Source organism: Callorhinus ursinus, unplaced genomic scaffold, assembly GCF_003265705.2.
Source record: "Callorhinus ursinus isolate GAN/ISIS: 27379988/994484 unplaced genomic scaffold, GSC_fseal_2.0 scaffold112, whole genome shotgun sequence".
Classification (NCBI taxonomy): Eukaryota; Metazoa; Chordata; class Mammalia; order Carnivora; family Otariidae; genus Callorhinus; species Callorhinus ursinus.
Window position 1 is genome coordinate 886,344 of NW_027397174.1, and position 24,363 is coordinate 910,706.

Consider the following 24,363-nt stretch of genomic DNA (forward strand, 5'->3'; position numbering starts at 1 on the left):
TATATATATATATATATATATATATATATAAAGTTTTTCTTTCTCTACAATTTTAGGATGTAGTTTCTTCTAACAAACAGACCAAAATACACCAAGAATCTAGTGTATGGCTCTGTTCTCTTCACCTGTCTGATCATATTTGTCTTTTTTTCTTTTTTTTTGTTGGTTAAAGTTTTTTTAAATTTTCATCTTTGCAGTTACATTCTAACCTTTCAATGTATTTAATTTTATTTTTGTATATATATATATATATGTTTTTCTTTCTTTACAATTTTGGGATCTAGTTTTCTAACAAACAGACCAAGATACACACAGGATCCAGTGTATTGCTCTGTTTTGTTCACCTGTCTGATTATATTCTCTCTCTCTTTTTTTAATTGTAATTTTTTTCTGTTTGGGGGCTTTTCTGATTTCTTTAGTGTATATTTCTCTGGGGTCATTGTTACCATTTTAGTACTTTGTTCTTTTGTTCATCTACTCTTCTCTGGACAGAATGACAAGATGGAAAAACTCACCTCAAAAAAAAAAAAAAGAGAACAAGAGGCAGTACTGACTGCCAGGGACCTAATCAGTATGGACATAAGTAAGATGTCAGAACTAGAGTTAGAATAACAATTATAAAGATACTAGCTGGGCTTGAGAAAAGCATAGAAGACACTAGAGAGTCCCTTTCTGGAGAAATAAAAGAACTAAAATCCAACCAAGTTGAAATAAAAAAAGCTATTAATAATATGCAATCAAAAATGGAAGCTCTAACTGCTAGGATAAATGAGGCAGAAGAGAGAATTAGTGATATAGAAGACCAAATGATGGAGAATAAAGAAGCTGAGAAAAAGAGAAACAACTACTGGATCACGAGGGGAGAATTTGAGAGATAAGAGATACCATAAAGCAAAACAATATTAGAAAAATGAGATCCCAGAAGAAGAGGAAAGAGGGTGGGTAGAAGGTATACTGGAGCAAATTATAGCAGAGGACTTCCCTAATCGGGGGAAGGAAACAAGCATTCAAGTCCAGGAGGGACAGAGAACCCCCTTCAAAATCAATAAAAATAGGTCAACACCCTGACATATAATAGCAAAACTTTGCAAATCTCAGAGACAAAGAGAAAATCCTGAAAGCAGCTCAGGATAAGAGGTCCTTAACCTACAAGGGTAGAAACATTAGATTGGCAGCAGACCTATCCACAGAGACCTGGCAGGCTAGAAAGGACTGGCATGATGTATTCAGGGTGCTAAATGAGAAAAATATCCAGCGAAGAATACTTTATCCAGCCTGAATAGAAGGAAATAGATAGAAGGAAAGATAAACAGAAGGAAAGATAAAAAGCTTCAAAATAGAAGGAAAGATAAAAAGATTCCAGGACAAACAGAAACTAAAAGAATTCATGATCACTAAACCAGCCCTGCAAGAAATAATAAAAGGGATCCTATAAGTGAAGAGAGCCCAAAAGTAACAAAGACCAGAAAGGAACAGAGACAATATACAGAAACAGTGACTTTACAGGTAATACGATGGCACCAAATTCACATTCTTTCAATAGTTACTCTGAATGTAAATGGGCTAAATGCCCCAATCAAAAGACACAGGGTATCAGATTGGATAAAAAAACCCACCAAACCCAAGACCCATTGATATGCTGTCTGCAGGAGACTCATTTCAGATCCAAAGACACCTCCAGATTGAAAGTGAGGGCGTCGAGAACCATTTATCATGCTAATGGACATCAAAAGAAAGCTGGGGTGGCAATCCTTATATCAGAGAAATTAGATCTTAAACCAAGGACTAATAAAAGATGAAGAAGGATACTATATCATACTTAAAGAGTCTATCCAAAAAATTGTAAATATTTATGCCCCTAACATGGGAGCAGCCAATTATATAAACCAATTAATAACAAAATTAAAGAAACTCATTGATGATAATATAATAATAGTAGGGGATTTTAATACCCCACTCACTGTAATGGACAGATCATCTAAGCAGAAGATCAACAAAGAAACAAAGGCTTTGAATGACACAGTGGACCAGATGGACTTCACAGATATATTCAGAGCATTCCATCCTAAAGCAAAAGATTACACATTCTTCTTGAGTGCATGTGGAACAGTCTCCAGAATAGATCACATCCTAGGTCACAAATCAGGTGTCAACTGGTGCCAAAAGATTGGGATCATTCCCTGCATATTTTCAGACCACAATGCTTTGAAACTAGAACTCAATCACAAGAGGAAATTTGGAAGGAACTCAAATACAGGGAGACTAAAGAACATCCTACTAAAGAATGAATGGGTCAACCAGGAAATTAAAGAATTAAAAAAATTCATGGAAACAAATGAAAATGAAAACACAACTGTTCAAAATCTTTAGGATGCAGCAAAGGTGGTCCTAAGAGGAAAGTATATAGCAACACAAGCCTTTCTCAAGAAGTAAGAAAGGTCTCAAATACACAACCTAACCCTAAACCTAAAGGAGCTGGAGAAAGAACAGCAAATAAAGCCTAAACCCAGCAGGAGAAGAGAATTAATAAAGATTCAAGCAGAAGTAATGAAATAGAAAACAAAAGAACAGTAGAACAGGTCAACGAAACTAGGAGCTGGTTCTTTGAAAGAATTAATAAGACCAATAAACCCCTGGCCAGACTTATCAAAAAAAAGAGAAAGGACCCAAATTAATAAAATCATGAATGAAAGAGGAGAGATCTCAAACAACAATGAAGAAATACAAACAATTTTAAGAACATATTATGAGCAACTATACACCAACAAATTAGGCAATCTGGAAGAAATGGATTCATTCCTAGGGATGTATAAACCACCAAAACTGAAACAGGAAGAAATAGAAAACCCGAACAGACCCATAACCGGCAAAGAAACTGAAGCAAACAAGAGTCAGGGCCAGATGGCTTCCCAGGGGAATTCTACCAAACATTTAAAGAATTAATACCTATTCTTCTGAAGCTGTTTCAAAAATAGAAATGGAAGGAAAACTTCCAAAGTCTTTCTATTAGGCCAGCATTACCTTGATCCCAAAACCAGACAAAGACCCCACCAAAAAGGAGAATTACAGACCAATATCCCTGATCAAGATGGATACTAGCCAACAGGATCCAACAGTACATTAAAAGGATTATTCACCACGACCAAGTGGGATTCATTCCTGGGCTGCAAGGGTGGTCCAACATCTGCAAATCAATCAATGTGATAGACTATATAATAATATGATCCTCTCAATAGATGCAGAAAAAGCATCTGACAAAGTACAACATCCTTTTTTGATTAAGAGTTTTAATTTGATTAAGAGTTTAACTCTTCACAGTGCAGGGATAGAGGGAACATAACTCAGTATCATAAAAGCCATATAAGAAAAGCCCACAATGAATATCATTCTCAATGGGGAAAAACAGAGCTTTTCCCCTAAGGTCAGGAACATGGCAGGGATGTCCACCATCACCACTGTTGTTTAACATAGTACTAGAAGTCCTAACCTCAGCAATCAGACAACAAAAAGATATAAAAAGCATCCAAATTGGCAAAGAGGTAGCCAAACTCTCACTCTTCGCAGATAAACATGATACTCTGTGTGGTAAACCCAAAAGACTCCAACCCAAAATTACTAGAACTGATACAGAAATTCAGCAAAGTGGCAGGGTATAAAATCAATGCACAGAAGTCTGTTGCATTTCTACACACCAATAATGAAGCAGCAGAAAGCGAAATCAAGGAATTGATCCTATTTACAATTACCCCCAAAACCATAAGATACCTAGGAATAAACATAACCAAAGAGGCAAAGGATCTGTACTCAGTAAACTACAGAACATTCATGAAAGAAATTGAGGAAGACACAAAGAAATGGAAAAATGTTCTGTGCTCATGGATTAGAAAAACAAATATTGTGAAAATGTCTATGCTACCTAGAGCAATCTATACATTCAATGAAATCCCTATCAAAATACCATGAACTTTTTTCACAGAGCTGGAACAAATAATCCTAAAATTTGTATGGAACCAGAAAAGACCCTGAATAGCCAAAGGAATGTTGAAAAAGAACACCAAAACTAGAGACATCTCAACTCCGGACTTCAAGCTCTATTACAAAGTTGTAATCATCAAGACAGTATGGTACTGGCACAAAAACAGACACATAGATCAATGGAACAGAATAGAGAACCCAGAAATGGACCCTCAACTCTATGGTCAACTAATCTTCAAAAAAGCAGGAAAGAATATCAAATAGAAAAAAAGACAACAAATGGTGTTGGGAAAATTGGACAGCCACATGCAGAAGAATGAAACTGGACCATTTCCTTACACCATACACAAAATTAGACTCAGAATGGATGAAAGACCTAAATGGGAGACAGGAAACCATCCAAATCCTAGGGGAGAACACAGGCAGCAACGTCTTCCATTTTGGCCACAGCAACTTCTTTCAAGACACGTCTCTAAAGGCAAGGAAAACAAAAGCAAAAATGAACTTTTGGGACTTCATCAAGATAAAAAGATTCTGCACAGCCAAGGAAACAGTCAACAAAACCAAAAGACAACTGACAGAATGGGAGACGATATTTGCAAATGACATGCCAGATAAAGGGCTAGTATCCAAAATCTATAAAGAACTTATCAAACTTAACACCCAAAGAACAAATGATCCAATCAAGAAATGGGCAGAAGACATGAACAGACATTTCCCCAAAGAAGACATACAAATGGCCAACAGACATACGAAAAAATGCTCAACATCACTCAGCATCAGGGAAATACAAATCAAAACCACAATGAGATACCACCTCACAGCAGTCAGAATGGCTATAATTAACAAGTCAGGAAATGACAGATATTGGGAAGGATGCAGAGTAAGGGGAACCCGCTTACACTGTTGGTGGGAATGCAAACTGGTGCAGCCCCTGTGAAAAACAGCATGGAGGTTCCTCAAAAAAATGAAAATAGAGCTACTCTATGACGCAGGAATTTCACTACTAGGAATTTCCCTGGAGATACAAATGTAGTGATCCAAAGGGGCACCTGCACTCCAATGTTTATAGCAGCAATGTCCACAATAGCCAAACTATGGAAAGAGCCCTGATGTCCATCAAATGATGAATAGATAAAAAAGATGTGGTATACACACACACAGACAATGGAATACTACTCAGCCATCAAAAAAATGAAATCTTGCCATTTGAAATGACGTGGATGGAACTAGAGTATTATGCTAAGCGAAATAAGTCAGTCAGAGAAAGGCAATTATCATATGATCTCACTCATATGTGGAATTTAAGAACCAAAACAGAGGATGATAGGGGAAGAGAGGAAAAAATAAAACAAGATGAAATCAGAGAGGGAGACGAACCATAAGAGACTCGTAACTCTAAAAAACACACTGAAGGTTGCTGGAGGGGAAGGGGTGGGGGATGGGATAACTGGGTGATGGACAGTAAGGAGGGCATGTGATGTAATGAGCACTGGGTGTTATATAAGACTGATGAATCACTGACCTCTACCTCTGAAACTAATAATGCGTTGTATGTTAATTAATTGAATTTAAATTAAGAAAGAAAACAATCCCATTTACAACTACAACTACACCAAAGACAATAAAGTATCTAGAAATAAACTTAACCAAAGAGGTGAAAGACCTGTACTCCAAAAACTATAAAACACTATGAAAGAAAATTAAGAAAATGTAAAGAAATGGAAAACTATGCCATGCTCATTGATTGGAAGAATAAATACTGAGAAACTGTCTATATTACCCAAAGCAATCTACACATTTAATGCAATCCCTATTGAAATACCAACAGCATTTTTCACAGAACTAGAATAATCAGTCCTAAAATTTGTATGGAGGCACAAAAGACCCTGAATAGCCAAAACAATCTTGAAAAAGAAAAGCAAAGTTGGAGGCATCACAATTCCAGACTTCAACTTATATTACAAAGCTGTAGTGATCAAAACAGTATGGTGCAGACACAAAAATAGATACACAGATCAATGGAATGGAACAGAAAACTCAGAAATAAAATGACAATTATATGGTCAATTAATCTTCTACAAAGCAGGAAAGGATATGCAGCGGAAAAAAGTCTCTTCAACAAATGGTGTTGGGAAAATTGGACAACTACATGCAAAAGAATGAAACTGGAGAACTTTCTTACACTATACACAAAAATAAATGCAAAATGGATTAAAAACCTAAATGTGAGATCTGAAACCATATAAATCCTAGAACAGAGCACAGGTAGTAATTTCTGTGACATCAGTGCTAGGAACATTTTTTCCCCCTTTTTAAAAGTTTTTATTTAAATTCCAGTTAGTTATCATACAGTATAATATCAGCTTCAGGTATACAATATTGATTCAACACTTCCATACAATACCCCGTTCTCATTATAACAAGTGCACTCCTTAATCCTCATTACCTATTTCACCTATCCCCCCACCCCCCACCCCTCTGGTAATCATCAGCTTGTTCTCTATAGTTACGAGTCTGTTTCTTGGTTTTCCTCTCTCTCTCTCCCATGATCATTTGTTTTGTATCTTTAAATCACATATAAGTGAAATCATATGCTATTTCTCTTTCCTGACTGATTTGTTTCACTTAGCATAATACTCTCTAGCTCCATCCACATCATTGCAATTGGCAAGATTTCATTCTTTTTTATAGCTGAGCGATATTCCATTGTATACATACACCACACTTTCTTTATTCATCAGCTGATGGATGGATATTTGGGCTCTCCATAATTTAGCTACTGTAAATAATGTTGCTATAAACATTGGGGTGCATGTATCCCTTTGAAGTACTATTTTTGCATTCTTTGGATACATACCTACTAGTGCAATTGCTGGATCATAGGGTAGTTCTATTTTTATTTTTTGAGGAACGTCCATTCCATACTGTTTCTTCCAGAGTAGCTGTACCAGTTTGCATTCCCACCAACAGTGTAAGAGGGTTCCCTTTTCTCTGCATCCTCACCAACACATGTCTCCTGTGTTAATTTTAGCTATTCTCTTAGGTGTGAGGTGATATGCCATTGTAGTTCTGAGTTGTAGTTCCCTGATGATGAGCACTGAGTAATGTATAGAATTGTTGAATCTCTATATTGTATACCTAAAACTAATATAACACTATATGTTAATTATTCTGCAATTAAAATAATAAAATTAACAACAAAAAGAAACTACTGTGTGGTATTTATCTCTTGATTGGGCCCACACTATTAACACACACACATACAGACATATACACACACATAGTAATAAATTGTGATCAAGTACAGTTTATTCCCAGAGTATAAGGTTGGTTTAACATTTTAAATTAATGTAATTTAGCATATTAATAAAGAAGAAAAATGACATAATTATTTTTATTGATAACTGACATGAAGATAAAGCATTTATCAAAATTCAATACCCATCCGTGATTAAAAAAAAAATCTCAGGAAACCTAGAAGGGAAATTCATCCAGCAGATAAAAAACATCACCAACACTCTTTTTTTAAAGAAAGATTTATTTATTAATTTAGAGAGAGTGCATACAAGCAGGGGGAGGAGCAAAGAGAGAGGAAGAGGGAGAGAATCTCAAGCAGACTCCCCGCTGAGTGCAGAGCCTGATGTGAGGCTAGATCTCAGGACCCTGAGACATGACCTGAGCTGAAATCAAGAGTTGGCTGCTTAACCAACTGAGCCACCCAGGCGCCCGACCAACACTCTTATAGCTAATATTGTACCTGGCAAAATACTGAACACTTTCATAGTACTGGAGGTGTTAGCCAGTGTAGTAAGGTAAGAAAAACAAATGAATAAACATATAGATTGGAAAGGAAAAAAAATGAAACTATCCCGACAACACATCACCCTTTAATGACACATTAGACCAGACGGACTTAATAGATACAATAGGACATTCCATCTAAAAGCAGCAGAATACACATCCTAAGAAACCCCAAAAACAAAAACTTAGAACTAGTGAATTACTTTAGCAAGCCTATAGGATACAATGCTAATTTAAAAAGAAATCAAACTAAAGAAGACCTAAATAAATAGAAAGATAGATGAGGTTTATGGGTTGGAAGACTCAAAACTGTTAGTTAGTTATCACCAAAATGGTCTCTACTTAGGAATAAAATTAACTAAAGATATATAAGATCTATATCTTCAATACATACTATAAAACACTGCTAAAAAAGCAATCCCAATCATAACACTTACAGGCATTTTTTTCTAAAAACTGACAAGCTGATTTTAAAAACTATATGGAAATATAAAGAATCTAGAACCAGGGCTGGCAAACTGGTCTGTAGGCCAAATCCAGTCCACTGCCCATTTTTGTAAATAATATTTATTGGAACACAGGCACATTCATTCATTTATATATTATTTATGGCTGCTGTTGTGCTTCCACAACAGTATTGAGTAGTTGTGATAAAGACCATATGACCAGCGTGCCTGGGTGGCTCAGTCAGTTAACTGTCTGTGGCTCAGTTCATGATCCGAGTCCTGGGATCGAGTCCCGTGTCAGGCTCCCTGCTCCGCGGGGAGTCTGCTTCTCCCTCTCCCACTCCCCTTGCTTGTGCTTTCTCTCTCTCTCCCTCTCAAATAAATAAATAAAATCTTAAAAAAAGACAATATTACCCACAAGCCTAAAATATTTACTATCTAGCCCTTTACAAAAAAAAAATTTGTAGACCCCTAATATAGAATATCCACAATAATCTTGAAAAAGAACAAAGTTGACAAACATATTATCTGACTTCAAGAATTACTGTAAACCTGCAGTAGCCAAGACAGTGTGGAATTGTGATAAGGAACCACAAATAGATAATGGAATCAAACAGAGCTCCCAGAGACAAACCCACATTTATATGATCATTTGCTTTTTTAAAAAGATTTATTTATTTATTTATTTATTTGAGAGAGAGAGAGAGAGAGAGAGAGAGAGAGAGAGAGAAAGAGCAAGCTAGCAAAAGCAGGGGGAGGGGCAGAGGGAGAGGGAGAAAGAATCCACAAGCAGACTCCCTGATGAGTACAGAGCCTGACGCGGGGCCCAATCCTGTGACCCTGAGATCATGACCTAAGCTGAAATCAAGAGTCAGACACTCAACTGACTGAGCCACCCAGGTGTCACTGGTCATTTGATTTTTAATAGAGTTGCAAAGGGAATCCAATGCGGGAAAGGAAGGTCTTTTCAACAAATGAAACTATAATATCTGGATATCCATATGTAAAAAATATGAACTTCTACCTATACCTCATAACACAGAAAAAATTAACTTGAGGTAGATCACAGATTTAGATGTAAAAAATAAAACTATAACACCTTTAGAAAACATAGAATGTCATCATGTCATGGGGGCAGTCAAAGATTTCTTATACAGGTCATAGAAACAATAATCATTAAAGAAAAAACTACTCAATTAAATTGCATTAAAATAAAAAATTTCAGCTCATAAAAACATACTGTTAAAAATAAATACGTAAGCTACAGGTTAGAAAATAATATTCCTAAAACATGTATCAGGTAAGAAATAGTGACCAGGGTATATAAAGAACTCAATAATGACAACCCAATGAAAAAATGGACAAAAAATTTAACCAGATACTTCAGAAGATATATAAATGGCCAATAAGCATATGGAAAGATGCTCAACATCATCAGTCATCAAAAAAATGCAAATTAAACCCCAAAGAGATAACCACCATAATGGCTAAAACTAGTAAGACTGACAACACCAAGTATTAGCAAGGATGTGGAGCAGCTATAACTTTCATACATTCTTGATGACAATGTAAAATGAAACAACTACTTTAGTAAAAGTTCTGGCAGTTTTTTTATGAAATTAAATACTCACCTACTCTATGACTCAGCAGTTCCACTCCTAGCTATTTACCTGAGTGAAATGAAAAGACATACCTACAAAAATGCTTTTCTATGAATGCTCATGGCAGTTTTATTCATAATAACCACAAATTAGAAACAGCCCAGGTGTTTATTCATAAAAAAATGGATTTATTCTATGGTATGAATTTCTGGAACAGGCAAAACTAATCTATTGTGGCAAAAATCAAAACAGTGATCTCCTCGGGTGGGTGTGCAGGGTTGGACTGGGCAGGGGTATAAGGGGACTTTCTGCAGTGATGGCAATATTCTATATCTTGATAGGGGTTTGGGTTACATAGGTGTATGCATTTATCAAAACTCAGCAGATGTATATTTGATATTTTAAAAAATAATTGTATGTAAATTTTATTTCAAAGTTAAAAATTTATAAAAAGATTGAACTCTACTTAAAGATATAAAATGCTGAAGTATTTAGGGGGACATGTAGTCATAGCTACAATGTACTTTGAAATGCATCAAAAATAAGATTAACTGATGGATAGACAGATAGATAGATGACAGATAGATAGATAGAGAGATAGATGATAGATAAGTAGATAGCCAGATAATAAAAAAAGCATAGTAATACCTTCCTGGTAGAATCTAGGTGGTAGGTCTATGGATTTTACTGTAAATGCTTACAACTTTTTGATCTATTTAAAAATGTTTATAATCAAATGTTGGAAAAAATACTGAATACCTACTTACTGTTCTAGGCAATGGGGATACAAGAGATGATGAAGGTAGAGTTTTTCAGAGGAGGTTATCCAATGGAAGTGAATTAGTATTTGTGTAGTTCATATTACAATCCAGGGGCAAAGGCAGGAGCAACAATTTATTTTTATCTCCACAACTGGGTGTGGAGGAGGTTTGAAATGAGTGAAGATGATGAGTTCAATTTTGAATATGATGTGCTTTATGATCCTACAAGATCTCTAAGTGGCAACATCAGGTGGACTATTAGATATACAGGTCAGGAGGTTTGCATAAATCTGGGGTACAAATGTTGTGGTTGTCATGCCTTTGGGTATTCTAGCTTTGGGTCAGGGAGCACAATTTAATAACGGTTTTTTATTTCAATAGTGTTTTCATTTTAAAATACTATCTCAAATATCTCCTGCCCCCCAAATCTAGTATTCTTTACCTGTTGGCCTATTTATTTTTCCATGGGAAGTATAATAAAAACAGAAATTGTACTAATAAAGAGCTATAAAATAGCAAGATTAAGATGTGGTCAATATAAGGATTTTAGGGATTTTCATTAAGCTAATAATTTGAAGGCTAATAATTGGTAAATACATTACACTGGCAAATGGTTCTTTGGTACTCACCTGATCAAATAGAGCTCTTTATTCCATGGGTAGATATTTAAGACTGGCCCAACCCCAATCATGTGGTTGTGACATTCTCCAACATTTTCAATATATTCATGCTTCAATGGCACTTTGGTGAGGAGTTCAAATTCCTCAGGTGCCTTTTGAAGTACCTGTTCTGCTGCATAGAATCCATCTACCAGCAGTGTCCTGCCACCTGTTCCTTCATGCTTAAGACAGTGAAACACTTGAATGCTAAAGAGGGAAAAAATTAAATTCTTCTGTTCAGTGGAGAAAAGAGAACATAACAAAATTTTAGAAAATTATATATGAAATAATTACTGACTCTGCTTGTATCATTTTCATTTCCAAATTAATTGTTTTTCCTTATAGCCAGTTATACTTTTTTGTGCTTTGAAATATTAATGCCACTATAGGTTTCTTCTAGACACATTCAATATGAATTAAAATCTGTATGTGCCAGACCCTGGGAATACAGGCATGAATAAGATATAGTCTCTGTTTTAAAAAAGCCCATAGTCTAGTAGGAAAACATGAAGGAAATAAATACCAATAAAATATGATAGGCACTATATTAAGTTGTATACAAGATATAGAGGGGCCATAAAGAAAGGACATTATTTACAAAATATATTTAAGGAAGAGAGCAAGAAGCTCCTGTCAGCGTAGCACAGAGAATCACGAAAGGATTTTTTTTAACTTTTTTAAAGATTTTATTTATTTATTTGACAGAGAGAGAGACAGCGAGAGAGGGAACACAAGCAGGGGGAGTGGGAGAGGGAGAAGCAGGCTTCCCGCGGAGCAGGGAGCCTGATGCGGGGCTCGATCCTAGGACCCTGGGATCATGACCTGAGCCGAAGGCAGACACTTAACGACTGAGCCACCCAGGCACCCACGAAAGGATTTTAAACTGGGAAACTCTATGGTCACATTAATATTTTTAAGACTTGACTATGATGATAGTATGGGAGATGGACTGGCGGGAAGCAAGATGACAAAAAATGTGGCAAACAACATGCTAACTGAAATAGACAAAAACACTGAGGGCTTGAGCTTAGAGAAGGGTGTTAGAGAAAAGACACACCAAGGAGATACTATAGGAGTAGAACTGACAAGATTTGATAACTGATTTAAATGTAGTAGAGAAAGAACAAGCAAAAATCTAGAATGACTTCAGGTTTTTCACTTGGGCAACCTGTCATTTGTTAAGAGGGAGAATGCAGACAGAAGTGTAATTGATCATAATGAGGGGGTGTGAGGGGTTGAAAAAGAAGTTCACTTTAGGGGCCATGTTGAAGTAGTTGAGTCATATGTGGCTGAAAATGTTAACAGGGAAAGGAAAGGGGACTTAATGAGCTGGAAAACTATACCAGAAATTTCAAATTAACAAGGGGAAAATAAAATTAATAGTAATTTAGAAAAAAAATAAAAGTAAATAACAAAGTAAAGTAAGTAAAAAATATGAATGCAGATAGAAGGAATAAAATCAAGGAGAACTTAAGGAACAACAATATCTAGGACATGGACAGAGGAAAATAAGCCAGCACAGGATGCTGAAGAAAAGTGGTCAGAGATGTAGGAGGAAAACTAAAAAAGGAAGGATATTTAAGAAGAGGAAGCAGTTAACAGCATGCTCCAGGGGTTAAGATGAAAACTGAAAGGTACACACTAAGCATGGCAATAAGTTAGTTGCTGGTGACTTTGGAGAGAGTAATTTTATCTTTGTTATTTTATTTATTTATTATTTATTTGAGAGTGAGCACATGGTGGGAGAGGGGCAGAGGGAGAGGGTAAGAGAGAATCTCAAGCAGACTCCCCGCTGAGTATGGAGCCTATGCGGGGCTTGATCTCAGGATTCTGAGATCATGACCTGAACCAAAATCAAGAGCTGGACACTTGACCCACCGAGCCACCCAGGTGACCTTAAAGAGAGTAATTTTAATTGGGAGGGGTTGGATAAACTAGCCGACTATGGATTTGAGGAATGAATGGGAAGTGAAAATGAAAAGACACTGAACGTAGATGATTCTTTTAATAAATTTAGCTGTGAAGGGGAGGAATAAGGCAGGGCTGTAACTAGAGGGAGACAGAGTCCAAAGAAGATATGAGAAGCTGATAGGAAGGAGTCTATAGGTATGGAAAGGGTGAAGATTTAGGAGAGAGAAATCTCCAAGGAGGCTGGAGAAGACGAGATCCAGAGCAAAGGTAGCTTTTGAAAGGACAAGGCATATAACAATGTTGATGATGATGATGACAATGGCTAAAGTGATGATAATAATAATAACAGCTAGTATTTCTTGAGCACTTAATATGTGTCAGGCACTATGCCAAGTGCTTTAAATACATCATGTAATATAATCCCTAAGCAATACTAATGAATAGGTTTTATTACTAGTCCCATTTTACAGATGAAGAAACTGAGGCATAGAGAAGTTAAGTTACTTGTCCAAGAACACAAAGCTAATATATGTTACAGCTGGGATGCAGATCCAGATCTGTTAATGACATGGCCTGAACTCTTAACCACTCTTACTATACTGCTAATGTACTTACTTGGTCCTTGTCATTGATTAGAAAGGTTTAAATTAATGGCAGAGACAACTAACTGCTTATCTTTGGTAGTGGTCAAAGAGAAAAGAGTTACTCAATATTTGAATGTCAACCTCTGTCCAGATGCTTCCCATCCCATTTCCTCTTTCTTCCTTCTGCACCCCCTAGAATGAGGATGCAGGGCTGTTGGGATCTTCATATACTGATAACATTGACAAGGATATCTAAAAGCTGCTTTATTCTTCCTCCCCTGAACCAAATATTCTTAAGTTCCAAACCCTTAAAGAAAGTCAATGTAACCACAATCAATTGCATATTATCACCATCTCATATTGTCTTTAAAAATCCGTATGTACACTCACTTTACTAATATCTTTATGCCTCAGCTCATCATCTAAATGCAGAAGCAAGATAAATAACAAAATAACAACTACAGAGGTACCTCCAATGCATGGCAAATGGTAGATAAGTATGGTATTTATCCAACGTGTCACATAATTATCATTTCATTTTTGTGGTGAGAACATTTAAGTTCTACTCTCTGTTAGCTACAGTGGTAATAATATATAACCATTGTACATCTTAAATTTATACAATGTTATATGTCAATTATATATTAATAAAGCTGGGGGAAAAAGGTATATCTTTGGCTCAGCAGCTTCTGATTCCATGTGAAAAAAGGTTTTTTTTCACTAATTCCTCCTCTCCAACTTCTTACAAATTGGATTCAAATTCCTGTTAATACCAACCCAAAGCAGCTGTGTTTAGAAGATAGACCCCTTTGCAATATAACTAAATATAAGAAAACTGTACAATTCCAAAATTAATGGTTAGACTTTTTTGGTAAGTTGTTGGTAATTACTTTGACAAAAAAGTAAATTAAACAAAATTAAGATCCATTTATATAGTAAGGTGTATTTTTCAATCATTTCAAAAAAATTTATTCTTGTAAGTCCAAATAAGACTGAACTGGGGTATTTCAAAATGATCATGTTTCTAAAAGAAGAAAAAGAAATAGTCACACACAGCAGGAGCAGATATGATCTTGGTTCAAATAGAATGGAAAATGATTAAGAAATTATTCATTAAGGAGGGCACGTGATGTGATGAGTACTGGATGTTATATGCAACTGATAAATTACTGAATACTACATCTGAAACTAATGATGTACTATATGCTGGCTAATTGAATTTAAAAAAATAAAGAAATTATTCAAGATCATCACATGCAAAGACCCTAATATAGAAAATTCTAATCCACTTACCCACAGGGTTCTTGAAAATAGGTAGTGTCAGTGTGCCGATCCAAAGCCAGCTTGGTGTATGCAGTGTCACCCCTGGAGAAGTCTGAAGTAAAATACCACATCCTCCCATAGATGGTTTCTCTGTCAAATCAAATGAAGGAAGACTTAATTATTTGAAAGCTTTATTCTTGTCTTTCACAACTTTATTAACTTCTTTAATTATTCAAAAGTAACAACAGATTTTTTTGGCTCCAGATTTCCATCTATAAGGAGTAGATGACAGTTGAACATACCACCAGTCTTAACAATTCTGTCACTGATTAATATTCTAGGAAGTTGGGGGGAAACTGTGAAAGTAGAGTTGACTCTTGAACAACATAGGTTTGAACTGCATGGATCCACTCATACATGGATTTTTTTTTTCAATAAATACATTATTGTAAATATATTTTCTCTTCTTTATGATTTTCTTAAGAACATTTTCTTTTCTCTAGCTTACTTTATTGTAAGAATACAGTATATAATACATACAACATATAGAATATGTGCTAATTGACTATGTTATTGATAAAGCTTCTAGTCAACAGTAGGCTATTGCTAATTAAGTTCTGGGGAGTCAAAAGTTACACATGAATTTTCAAGTGTCTGGGGGAGGGGGAGGTCAGTTCCCCTAACCCCCACATTGTTCAAAGGTCAACTGTATAATGTGGTCTGAAAGCCTAGGGAATTATCCCCCTCTGTTTATGTGCCTACTTTTAATAGCTTTCACATTCATGGTTTTTTCCTGTGCTCACCTTCCCTGCATAGAAAAAGATGTCTTTATGCAGATGCTTTTAGAAGTGATTAATGTAGATCCTCACCCATCTTTTGGACATGGAGGAATAAGAAAAAGAGAAGAGGATAGTTTATGTTAGCAAGTATTTAATGAGATGCTGTATCACTGTTGTTGTATCTCTCCTTAAGGTATACATCATAGATTTTTATTTTATAGTTATTTTTCTGGTGGCTCAGATCTGACCAAAGGTCACTTTAATTCTTTAGCTTTCAGAGTTCATCTTATTTTCTGAACCCTCAAAGGCCAAACAGGAAATGGTCTTCCTCATGAACTATAATCTCTAAAGCTCTCTCAATTGATTGTTTACCAGCACAGCTTCCTTTACTTGAAAGTTCTCAAAATGTGTTTGAAACTGACCAGTTCAAAAATGTTGATTATGCTGTACCAGGATAGGGCAAATGACCCAGCATTCTATTTGCTACACAATGAGCTAGATCTGGCTCTTATTAAGTAAAAGGAAAGTACTACTTATAACAAAGTATGTTTACATCACATTTATTACTATAGAAGATCAATCTATATACTACCTAGAAACGCAGACTAGAAGTGGAAACAACATTGTATTTAGGATCAGGAAACCTGAGCTATCTGAATCCCAGTTCTTTTTTTTTTTAACTTAAAAAAAGATTTATTTATTTATTTTAGAGAGACAGAGAGAGACGGAGGGTGGAGGGGGAGAGGGAGAGAGAATCTGAAGCAGACTCCACGCCCAGTGCAGAGGCTGACACGGGGCTCAATCTCACGACTCTGAGATCATGACCTGAGCTGAAACCAAGAGTTAAATGCTTAAGTGACTGAGCCACCCAGACACCACCCCTTTTTTCTTACTGAACATCTTCTGTTAGCGCTGTTATAAATACCACACCATTTTTAAAAATTTTTATTTATTTGAGAGAGAGAGAGACAGCATGAGCAGGGGTAGGGGCAGAGGGAGAAGCAGACTCCCCGTTGAGCGGGAAGCACACCATGGGGCTTGATCCCAGGACCCTGAGATCATGACCTGAGCCGAAAACAAGAGTCAGACGCTTAACTGACTGCACCACTCAGGTGCCCCTACACCACACTATTTGTTAAAAATTTAATTATTTATCTAAATTCCAGTTAGATAATATACATTGTAATATTTGTTTCAGGTGTACAATACAGTGATTCAACACTTCCATACAACACCCACTGCTCATCACCACAAGTGCACTCCTTCATCCCCATCACCTAGCTCACCCATCCCCCCCATCCACCTCCCCTCTGCTAACCATCAGTGCATTCTCTATAGTTATGAGTCTGTTTCTTGGTTTGTCTCTCTTTTTTCCCCTTTCCTCATTTATTTTGTTTCTTAAATTCCACATAAGAGTGAAATCATATGCTACTTCTCGTTCTCTGACTTATTTCACTTAGCATTATACTCTCTAGCTTCATCCATGTCATTGCAAATGGCAAGATTTCATTCTTTTTTATAGCTGAGTAATATGTCATTGTGTATGTATACATCTTTTTCTGCATTCATCAATGGATATTTGGGCTCCTTCCATAATTTGGCTATTGTTGATAATGCTGCTATAAATATTGGGATGCATGTATTCCTTGGAATTAGTACTTTTGTATTCTATGTATAAGTACCTAGTAGTGCAAATTGCTGGGTCATAGGGTAGTTCTATTTTAACTTTTTGAGGAATCTCCCTACTGTTTTCCAGAGTGGCTGCACCAGTTTGCATTGCCACCAACACTGTAAGAGGGTTCCCCTTTCTCCCCATCCTCACCAACACCTGTTGTTTCCTGTGTTGTTGCTTTTAGCCATTCTGACTGCTGTGAGGGGATATCTCATTGTAGTTTTGATTTGCATTTCCCTGATGATGAGTGATGCTGAGCATCTTTTCATGTGTTTGTTAGCCATCTGTATGTCTTCTTTGGAAAAATGTCTACTCAGGTCTTCTGCCCATTTTTAATTGGATTATTTGTTTTTTGGGTGTTGAGTTTGACAATTCTTTGTAGATTTTGGATACTAACCCTCTCAGAGATGTCATTTGCAAATATCTTTTCCCATTCTGAAGGCTGCCTTACAATTTTGTTGACTGTTTCCTTCCTGTGCAAAAGCTTTTTATCTTGATGAAGTCCTAATAGTTCATTTTTGCTTTTGTTTCCCTTGCCTCTGGCGATGTGTCTAGTAAGAAGTTGCTAGGGCCAATGTCAAAGAGGTTACTGCCTGTGTTGTCTCTAGGATTTTAATGTTTCTTGTCTCACATTTAGGCCTTTCATTCATTTTGAATTTATTTTTGTGTATGGTGTAAGAAAGTGATCTAGTTTCATTCTTTTGCATGTGGCTGTCCAGTTTTCTCAACATCATTTATTGAATAGACCTCTTTTCTCCATCGGATATTCTTTCCTGCTTTGTCAAAGATTAGTTGACAGTTGATAGAGTTGTGGGTTCATTTCTGGATTTTCTATTTTGTTCCATTTATCTCTGTGTCTATTTTGTGCCAGTACCATACTGTGTCAATCACTACAGCTTTGTAATATAACCTGAAGTCCAGAATTGTGATGCTTCCAGCTTTGCTTTTCTTTCTCAAGAATGCTTTGGCTATTCAGGGTTTTCCATGGTTCCATACAAATTTTGTGAAAAAATGCGGGTGGTATTTTGATAGGGATTGCATTACATGTGTAGACTGCTTTAGGTTAATATAGACATTTTAACAATGTTTTCCAATCTATGAGCCTGGACTGTTTTTCCATTTCTTTGTGTCATCTTCAATTTCTTTCATCAGTGTTTTATAGTTTTCAGAGTACAGATCTTTTACCTCTTTGGTTAGGTTTATTCCTAAGTATCTTATTGTTTTTGGTACAATTATAAATGGAATTGATTCCTTGATTTCTTTCTGCTGCTTCATTATTAGTGTATAGAAATGCAACAGATTTCTGTATGTTGCTTTTGTATCCTGCAATTTTACTAATTCGTGTATCAGTTCCAGCAATTTTTTGGTGGAATCTTTTGGGTTTTCTATATAGCACATCATGTCATCTACAAATAGTGAAAGTATGACTTCTTCCTTCCTGATTTGGATGCTTTTTATTTCTTTTTGTTGTCTGATTGCTGTGTCTAGGACTTCCAGTATTATGTTAAATAACAGTGGTCAGAGTGGACATTCCTGTCTTGTTCCTGACCATAGAGGAAAAGCTCTCAGTTTTGCTCCATTGAGGATGTTTGCTGTAGGTTTTCGTATATGGGCTTTATTATGATGAGGTATGTTCCCTCTCTCCCTACTTTGTTGAGGGTTTTTATCAAGAATGGATGCTGTACTTTGTCAAATGCTTTTTCTACATCTACTGAGAGGATCATATGGTCCTTATCCTTTTTCTATTAATGTGGTGTATCACATTGATTGATTTGTGAATATTGAACCACCCTTGCAACCCAGGAATAAATGCCACTTGATCGTGGTGAATGATTCTTTTAATGTACTGTTGGATTCAGTTTGCTAGTATTTTACTGAGAATTTTTGCATCCATGTTTATCAGGGATATTGGCCTGTAATTCTGTTTTTAGTGGAGTGTGTCTGGTTTGAGAGGAGTCTGTTCAGGGTAATGCTGGTCTCATGGAATGAGTTTGGAAGTTTCCCTTCCATTTCTATTTTTTGGAATAGTTTGAGAAGAATAGGTATTAATTCTTCTTTAAATGTTTGGTAGAATTCCCCTGGGAAGCCACCTGGCCCTGGACTTTTGTTTGTTTGGAGATTTTGATTACTGATCCAATTTCTTTGCTGGTTATCAGTCTGTTCAAATTTTCTATTTCTTCCTGTTTCAGTTTTGTTAGTTTATGTTCTAGGAATTTATCCATTTCTTCCAGGTTGTCCAAATTGTTGGCATATAATTTTTCGTAATATTCTCTTATAATTGTTTGTGTATCTGTGGTGTTGGTTGTGATTTCTCCTCTCTCATTTGTGATTTTATTTATTTGGGTCCTTTCTCTTTTCTTTTTGTTAAGTCTGGCTAGGAGTTTATCAATTGTATTAATTTTTCAAAGAACCAGATCCTGTTTTCATTGATCTCTTCTATTGTTTTAGTTTCTATATCATTTATTTCTGTTCTAATCTTTATTATTTCCCTTATTCTGCTGCTGTTAGGCTTCATTTGTTTCTCTTTTTCTAACTCCTTTAGGTGTAAGGTTAGGTTGTTTATTTGAGATTTTTCTTGCTTGTTTTTAATTTTTATTGTTATGTTAATCACCATACATTACATCATTAGTTCTTGATGTAGTGTTCCATGATTCATTGTTTGTGCATAACACCCAGTGCTCCACGCAGGATTTGCCCTCTTTAATACTCATCACCAGACTAACCCATCCCCCCACCCTCCTCCCCTCTAAAACCCTCAGTTTGTTTTTCAGAGTCCATCATCTCTCATGGTTCGTCTCCCCCTCCGACTTACTCCCCTTCATTCTTCCCCTCCTGCTATCTTCTTTTTCTTTTTTCTTAACATATGTTGCATTGTTTCAGAAGTACAGATCTGTGATTCAACAGTCTTGCACAATTCACAGTGCTCACCATAGCACATACCCTCCCCAATGTCTATCATCCAGCCACCCCATCCCTCCCACCCCCCGCCACTCCAGCAACCCTCAGTTTGTTTCCTGAGATTAAGAATTCCTCATATCAGTGAGGTCATATGATACACGTCTTTCTCTGATTGGCTTATTTCACTCAGCATAACACCCTCCAGTTCCATCCACGTTGTTGCAAATGGCAAGATCTCATTCCTTTTGATGGCTGCATAATATTCCATTGCGTATATATACCACTTCTTCTTTATCCATGCATCTGTCGATGGACATCTTGGCTCTTTCCACAGTTTGGCTATTGTGGACATTGCTGCTATAAATATCGGGGTGCACATACCCCTTTGGATCCCTATATTTGTATCTTTGGAGTAAATACCCAGTAGTGCAATTGCTGGATCGTATGGTAGCTCTATTTTCAACTGTTTGAGGAACCTCCATACTGTTTTCCAGAGGGGTTGCACCAGCTTGCATTCCCACCAACAGTGTAGGAGGGTTCCCCTTTCTCCGCATCCCCGCCAACATCTGTCGTTTCCTGACTTGTTAATTTTAGCCATTCTGACTGGTGTGAAGTGGTATCTCATTGAGGTTTTGATTTGGATTTCCCTGATGCCGAGCGATGTTGAGCACTTTTTCATGTGTCTGTTGGCCATTTGGATGTCTTCTTTGGAAAAAGGTCTGCTCATGTCTTCTGCCCATTTCTTGATTGGATTATTCATTCTTTGGGTGTTGAGTTTGATAAGTTCTTTATAGATTTTGGATACTAGCCCTTTATCTGATATGTCATTTGCAAATATTTTCTCCCATTCTGTCGGTTGTCTTTTGGTTTTGTGGACTGTTTCTTTTGCTGTGCAAAAGCTTTTTATCTTGATGAAATCCCAATAGTTCATTTTTGCCCTGGCTTCCCTTGCCTTTGGCGATGTTTCTAGGAAGAAGTTGCTGTGGCTGAGGTCGAAGAGGTTGCTGCCTGTGTTCTCCTTTAGGATTTTGATGGACTCCTGTCTTACGTTTAGGTCTTTCAACCATTTGGAGTCTATTTTTGTGTGTGGTGTAAGGAAATGGTCCAGTTTCATTCTTCTGCATGTGGCTGTCCAATTTTCCCAACACCATTTGTTGAAGAGACTGTCTTTTTTCCATTGGACATTCTTTCCTGCTTTGTCAAAGATGAGTTGACCATAGAGTTGAGGGTCCATTTCTGGGCTCTCTATTCTGTTCCATTGATCGATGTGTCTGTTTTTGTGCCAGTACCGTACTGTCTTGATGATGACAGCTTTGTAATAGAGCTGGAAGTCTGGAATTGTGATGCCGCCAGCTTTGCTTTTCTTTTTCAAGATTCCTCTGGCTATTCGGGGTCTCTTCTGGTTCCATACAAATTTTAGGATTATTTGTTCCATTTCTTTGAAAAAAGTGGATGGTATTTTGATGGGGATTGCATTGAATGTGTAGATTGCTCTAGGTAGCACTGACATCTGCACAAGGTTTGTTCTTCCAATCCATGAGCATGGAACGTTTTTCCATTTCTCTGTGTTTTCTTCAATTTCTTTCATGAGTATTTTATAGTTTTCTGAGTACAGATCCTTTGCCTCTTTGGTTAAATTTATTCCTAGGTATCCTATGGTTTTGGGTGCAATTGTAAATGGGATCGACTCCTTGATTTGTCTCTCTTCTGTCTTGTTGTTGGTGTATAGGAATGCCACTGATTTCTGTGCATTGATTTTATAGCCTGCTACTTTACTGAATTCCTGTATGAGTTCTAGCAGTTTTGGGGTGGAGTCTTTTGGGTTTTCCACATACACTATCATATCATCTGCAAAGAGTGAGAGTTTGACTTCCTCTTTGCCAATTTGGATGCCTTGGATTTCTCTTTGTTGTCTGATTGCTGTGGCTAGGACTTCTAATACTATGTTGAATAGCAGTGGTGAGAGTGGACATCCCTGCCGCGTTCCTGACCTTAGGGGAAAAGCTCTCAGCTTTTCCCCATTGAGAATGATATTCGCTGTGGGTTTTTCATAGATGGCTTTTATGATATTGAGGTATGTACCCTCTATCCCTATACTCTGAAGAGTTTTGATCAAGAAAGGATGCTGTACTTTGTCAAATGCTTTTTCTGCATCTATTGAGAGGATCGTATGATTCTTGTTCTTTCTTTTGTTAATATATTGTATCACGTTGATTGATTTGCGGATGTTAAACCAGCCTTGCAGCCCAGGGATAAATCCTTTTAATGTACTGTTGGATTCTATTGGCTAGTATTTTGGTGAGAATTTTTGCATCCATATTCATCAAGGATATTGGTCTGTAATTCTCCTTTTTGAGGGGTTCTTTGTCTGGTTTTGGGATCAAGGTAATGGTGGCCTCATAAAATGAGTTTGGAAGTTTTCCTTCCATTTCTATTTTTTGGAACAGTTTCAGAAGAATAGGTATTAATTCTTCTTTAAATGTCTGATAGAATTCCCCTGGGAAGCCATCTGGCCCTGGGCTTTTGTTTGTTGGGAGAGTTTCAATGACTGCTTCAATTTCCTTAGTGGTTATAGGTCTGTTCAGGTTTTCTATTTCTTCCTGGTTCAATTTTGGTAGCTGATACATCTCTACGAATGCACCCATTTCTTCCAGGTTATCTAATTTGCTGGCATAGAGTTGCTCATAATATGTTCCTATAATTGTTTCTATTTCTTTGGTGTTGGTTGTGATCTCTCCTCTTTCATTCATGATTTTGTTGATTTGGGTCATTTCTCTTTTCTTTTTGATAAGTTGGGCCAGGGGTTTATCAATCTTGTTAATTCTTTCAAAGAACCAGCTCCTAGTTTCGTTGATCTGTTCTAGTGTTCTTTTCGGTTTCTAGTTCATTGATTTCTGCTCTGATCTTTATTATTTCTCTCCTCCTGCTGGGTTTAGGCTTTATTTGCTGTTCTTTCTCCAGCTCCTTTAGGTGTAGGGTTAGGTTGTGTATTTGAGACCTTTCTTGTTTCTTGAGAAAGGCTTGTATTGCTATATACTTTCCTCTCAGGACTGCCTTTGCTGTATCCCAAAGATTTTGAACAGTTGTGTTTTCATTTTCATTGGTTTCCATGAAATTTTTTAATTCTTCTTTAATTTCCTGGTTGACCCATTCATTCTCTAGTAGGATGCTGTCTAGCCTCCATGTATTGGAGTTCCTTCTGACTTTCCTCTTGTGATTGAGTTCTAGTTTCAAAGCATTGTGGTCTGAAAATATGGAGGGAATGATCCCAATCTTTTGGTACTGGTTGAGATCTATTTGTGACCTAGGATGTGATCAATTCTGGAGAATGTTCCATGGGCACTAGAGAAGAATGTGTATTCCGTTGCTTTGGGATGGAATGTTCTGAATATGTCTGTGAGGTCCATTTGGTCCAGTGTTTCATTTAAAGTCTTTATTTCCTTGTTGATCTTTTGCTTAGATGATCTGTCCATTTCAGTCAGGGGGGTGTTAAAGTCCCCCACTATTATTGTATTGTTGTCAATCTGTTTCTTCGCTTTTGTTATTAATTGCCTTATATAATTGGCTGCTCCCATGTTAGGGGCATAGATATTTACAATTGTTAGATTTTCTTGTTGGATAGACCCTTTAAGTAGGATATAGTGTCCTTCCTCATCTCTTATTACAGTCTTTGTTTTAAAATCTAATTTGTGTGATAGAAGGATTGCCACCCCAGCTTTCTTTTAGTGTCCATTGGCATGGTAAATGGTTTTCCACCCCCTCACTTTCAATCTGGGGGTGTCTTTGGGTCTAAAATGAGTCTCTTGCAGACAGCATATTGATAGGTCTTGTTTTTTAATCCAATCTGATAGCTTGTGTCTTTTGATTGGGGCATTGAGCCCATTTACATTCAGGGTAACTACTGAAAGGTATGAATTTAGTGCCGTTGTATTGCCTGTAAGGTGACTGTTACTGTATATTGTCTGTGTTCCTTTCTGATCTATGCTGCTTTTAGGCTCTCTCTTTGCTTA

At 36.7% G+C, this 24,363-nt stretch overlaps 1 protein-coding gene across 3 annotated transcripts in view; it reads right to left on the reverse strand.

The window, feature by feature from the left end:
• The window catches only part of TMLHE (trimethyllysine hydroxylase, epsilon), a 136,104-nt gene that overhangs the window by 57,471 nt on the left and 54,270 nt on the right, over positions 1 to 24,363 (reverse strand). For 2 of the 3 annotated variants that reach the window (XR_012377144.1, XM_025862874.2), the window contains exons 5-6: positions 15,035 to 15,154; positions 11,217 to 11,453 (exon numbers count right to left, since the gene is read on the reverse strand). Coding sequence is in view for 2 of the 3 variants with exons in the window: in XM_025862874.2 (XP_025718659.1) it covers positions 11,217 to 11,453; positions 15,035 to 15,154 (357 nt within the window). In the remaining variant the exon portion in view is untranslated. The remainder of the gene's footprint in view (positions 1 to 11,216; positions 11,454 to 15,034; positions 15,155 to 24,363) is intronic. The other variant, XM_073889665.1, reaches the window with a different exon arrangement.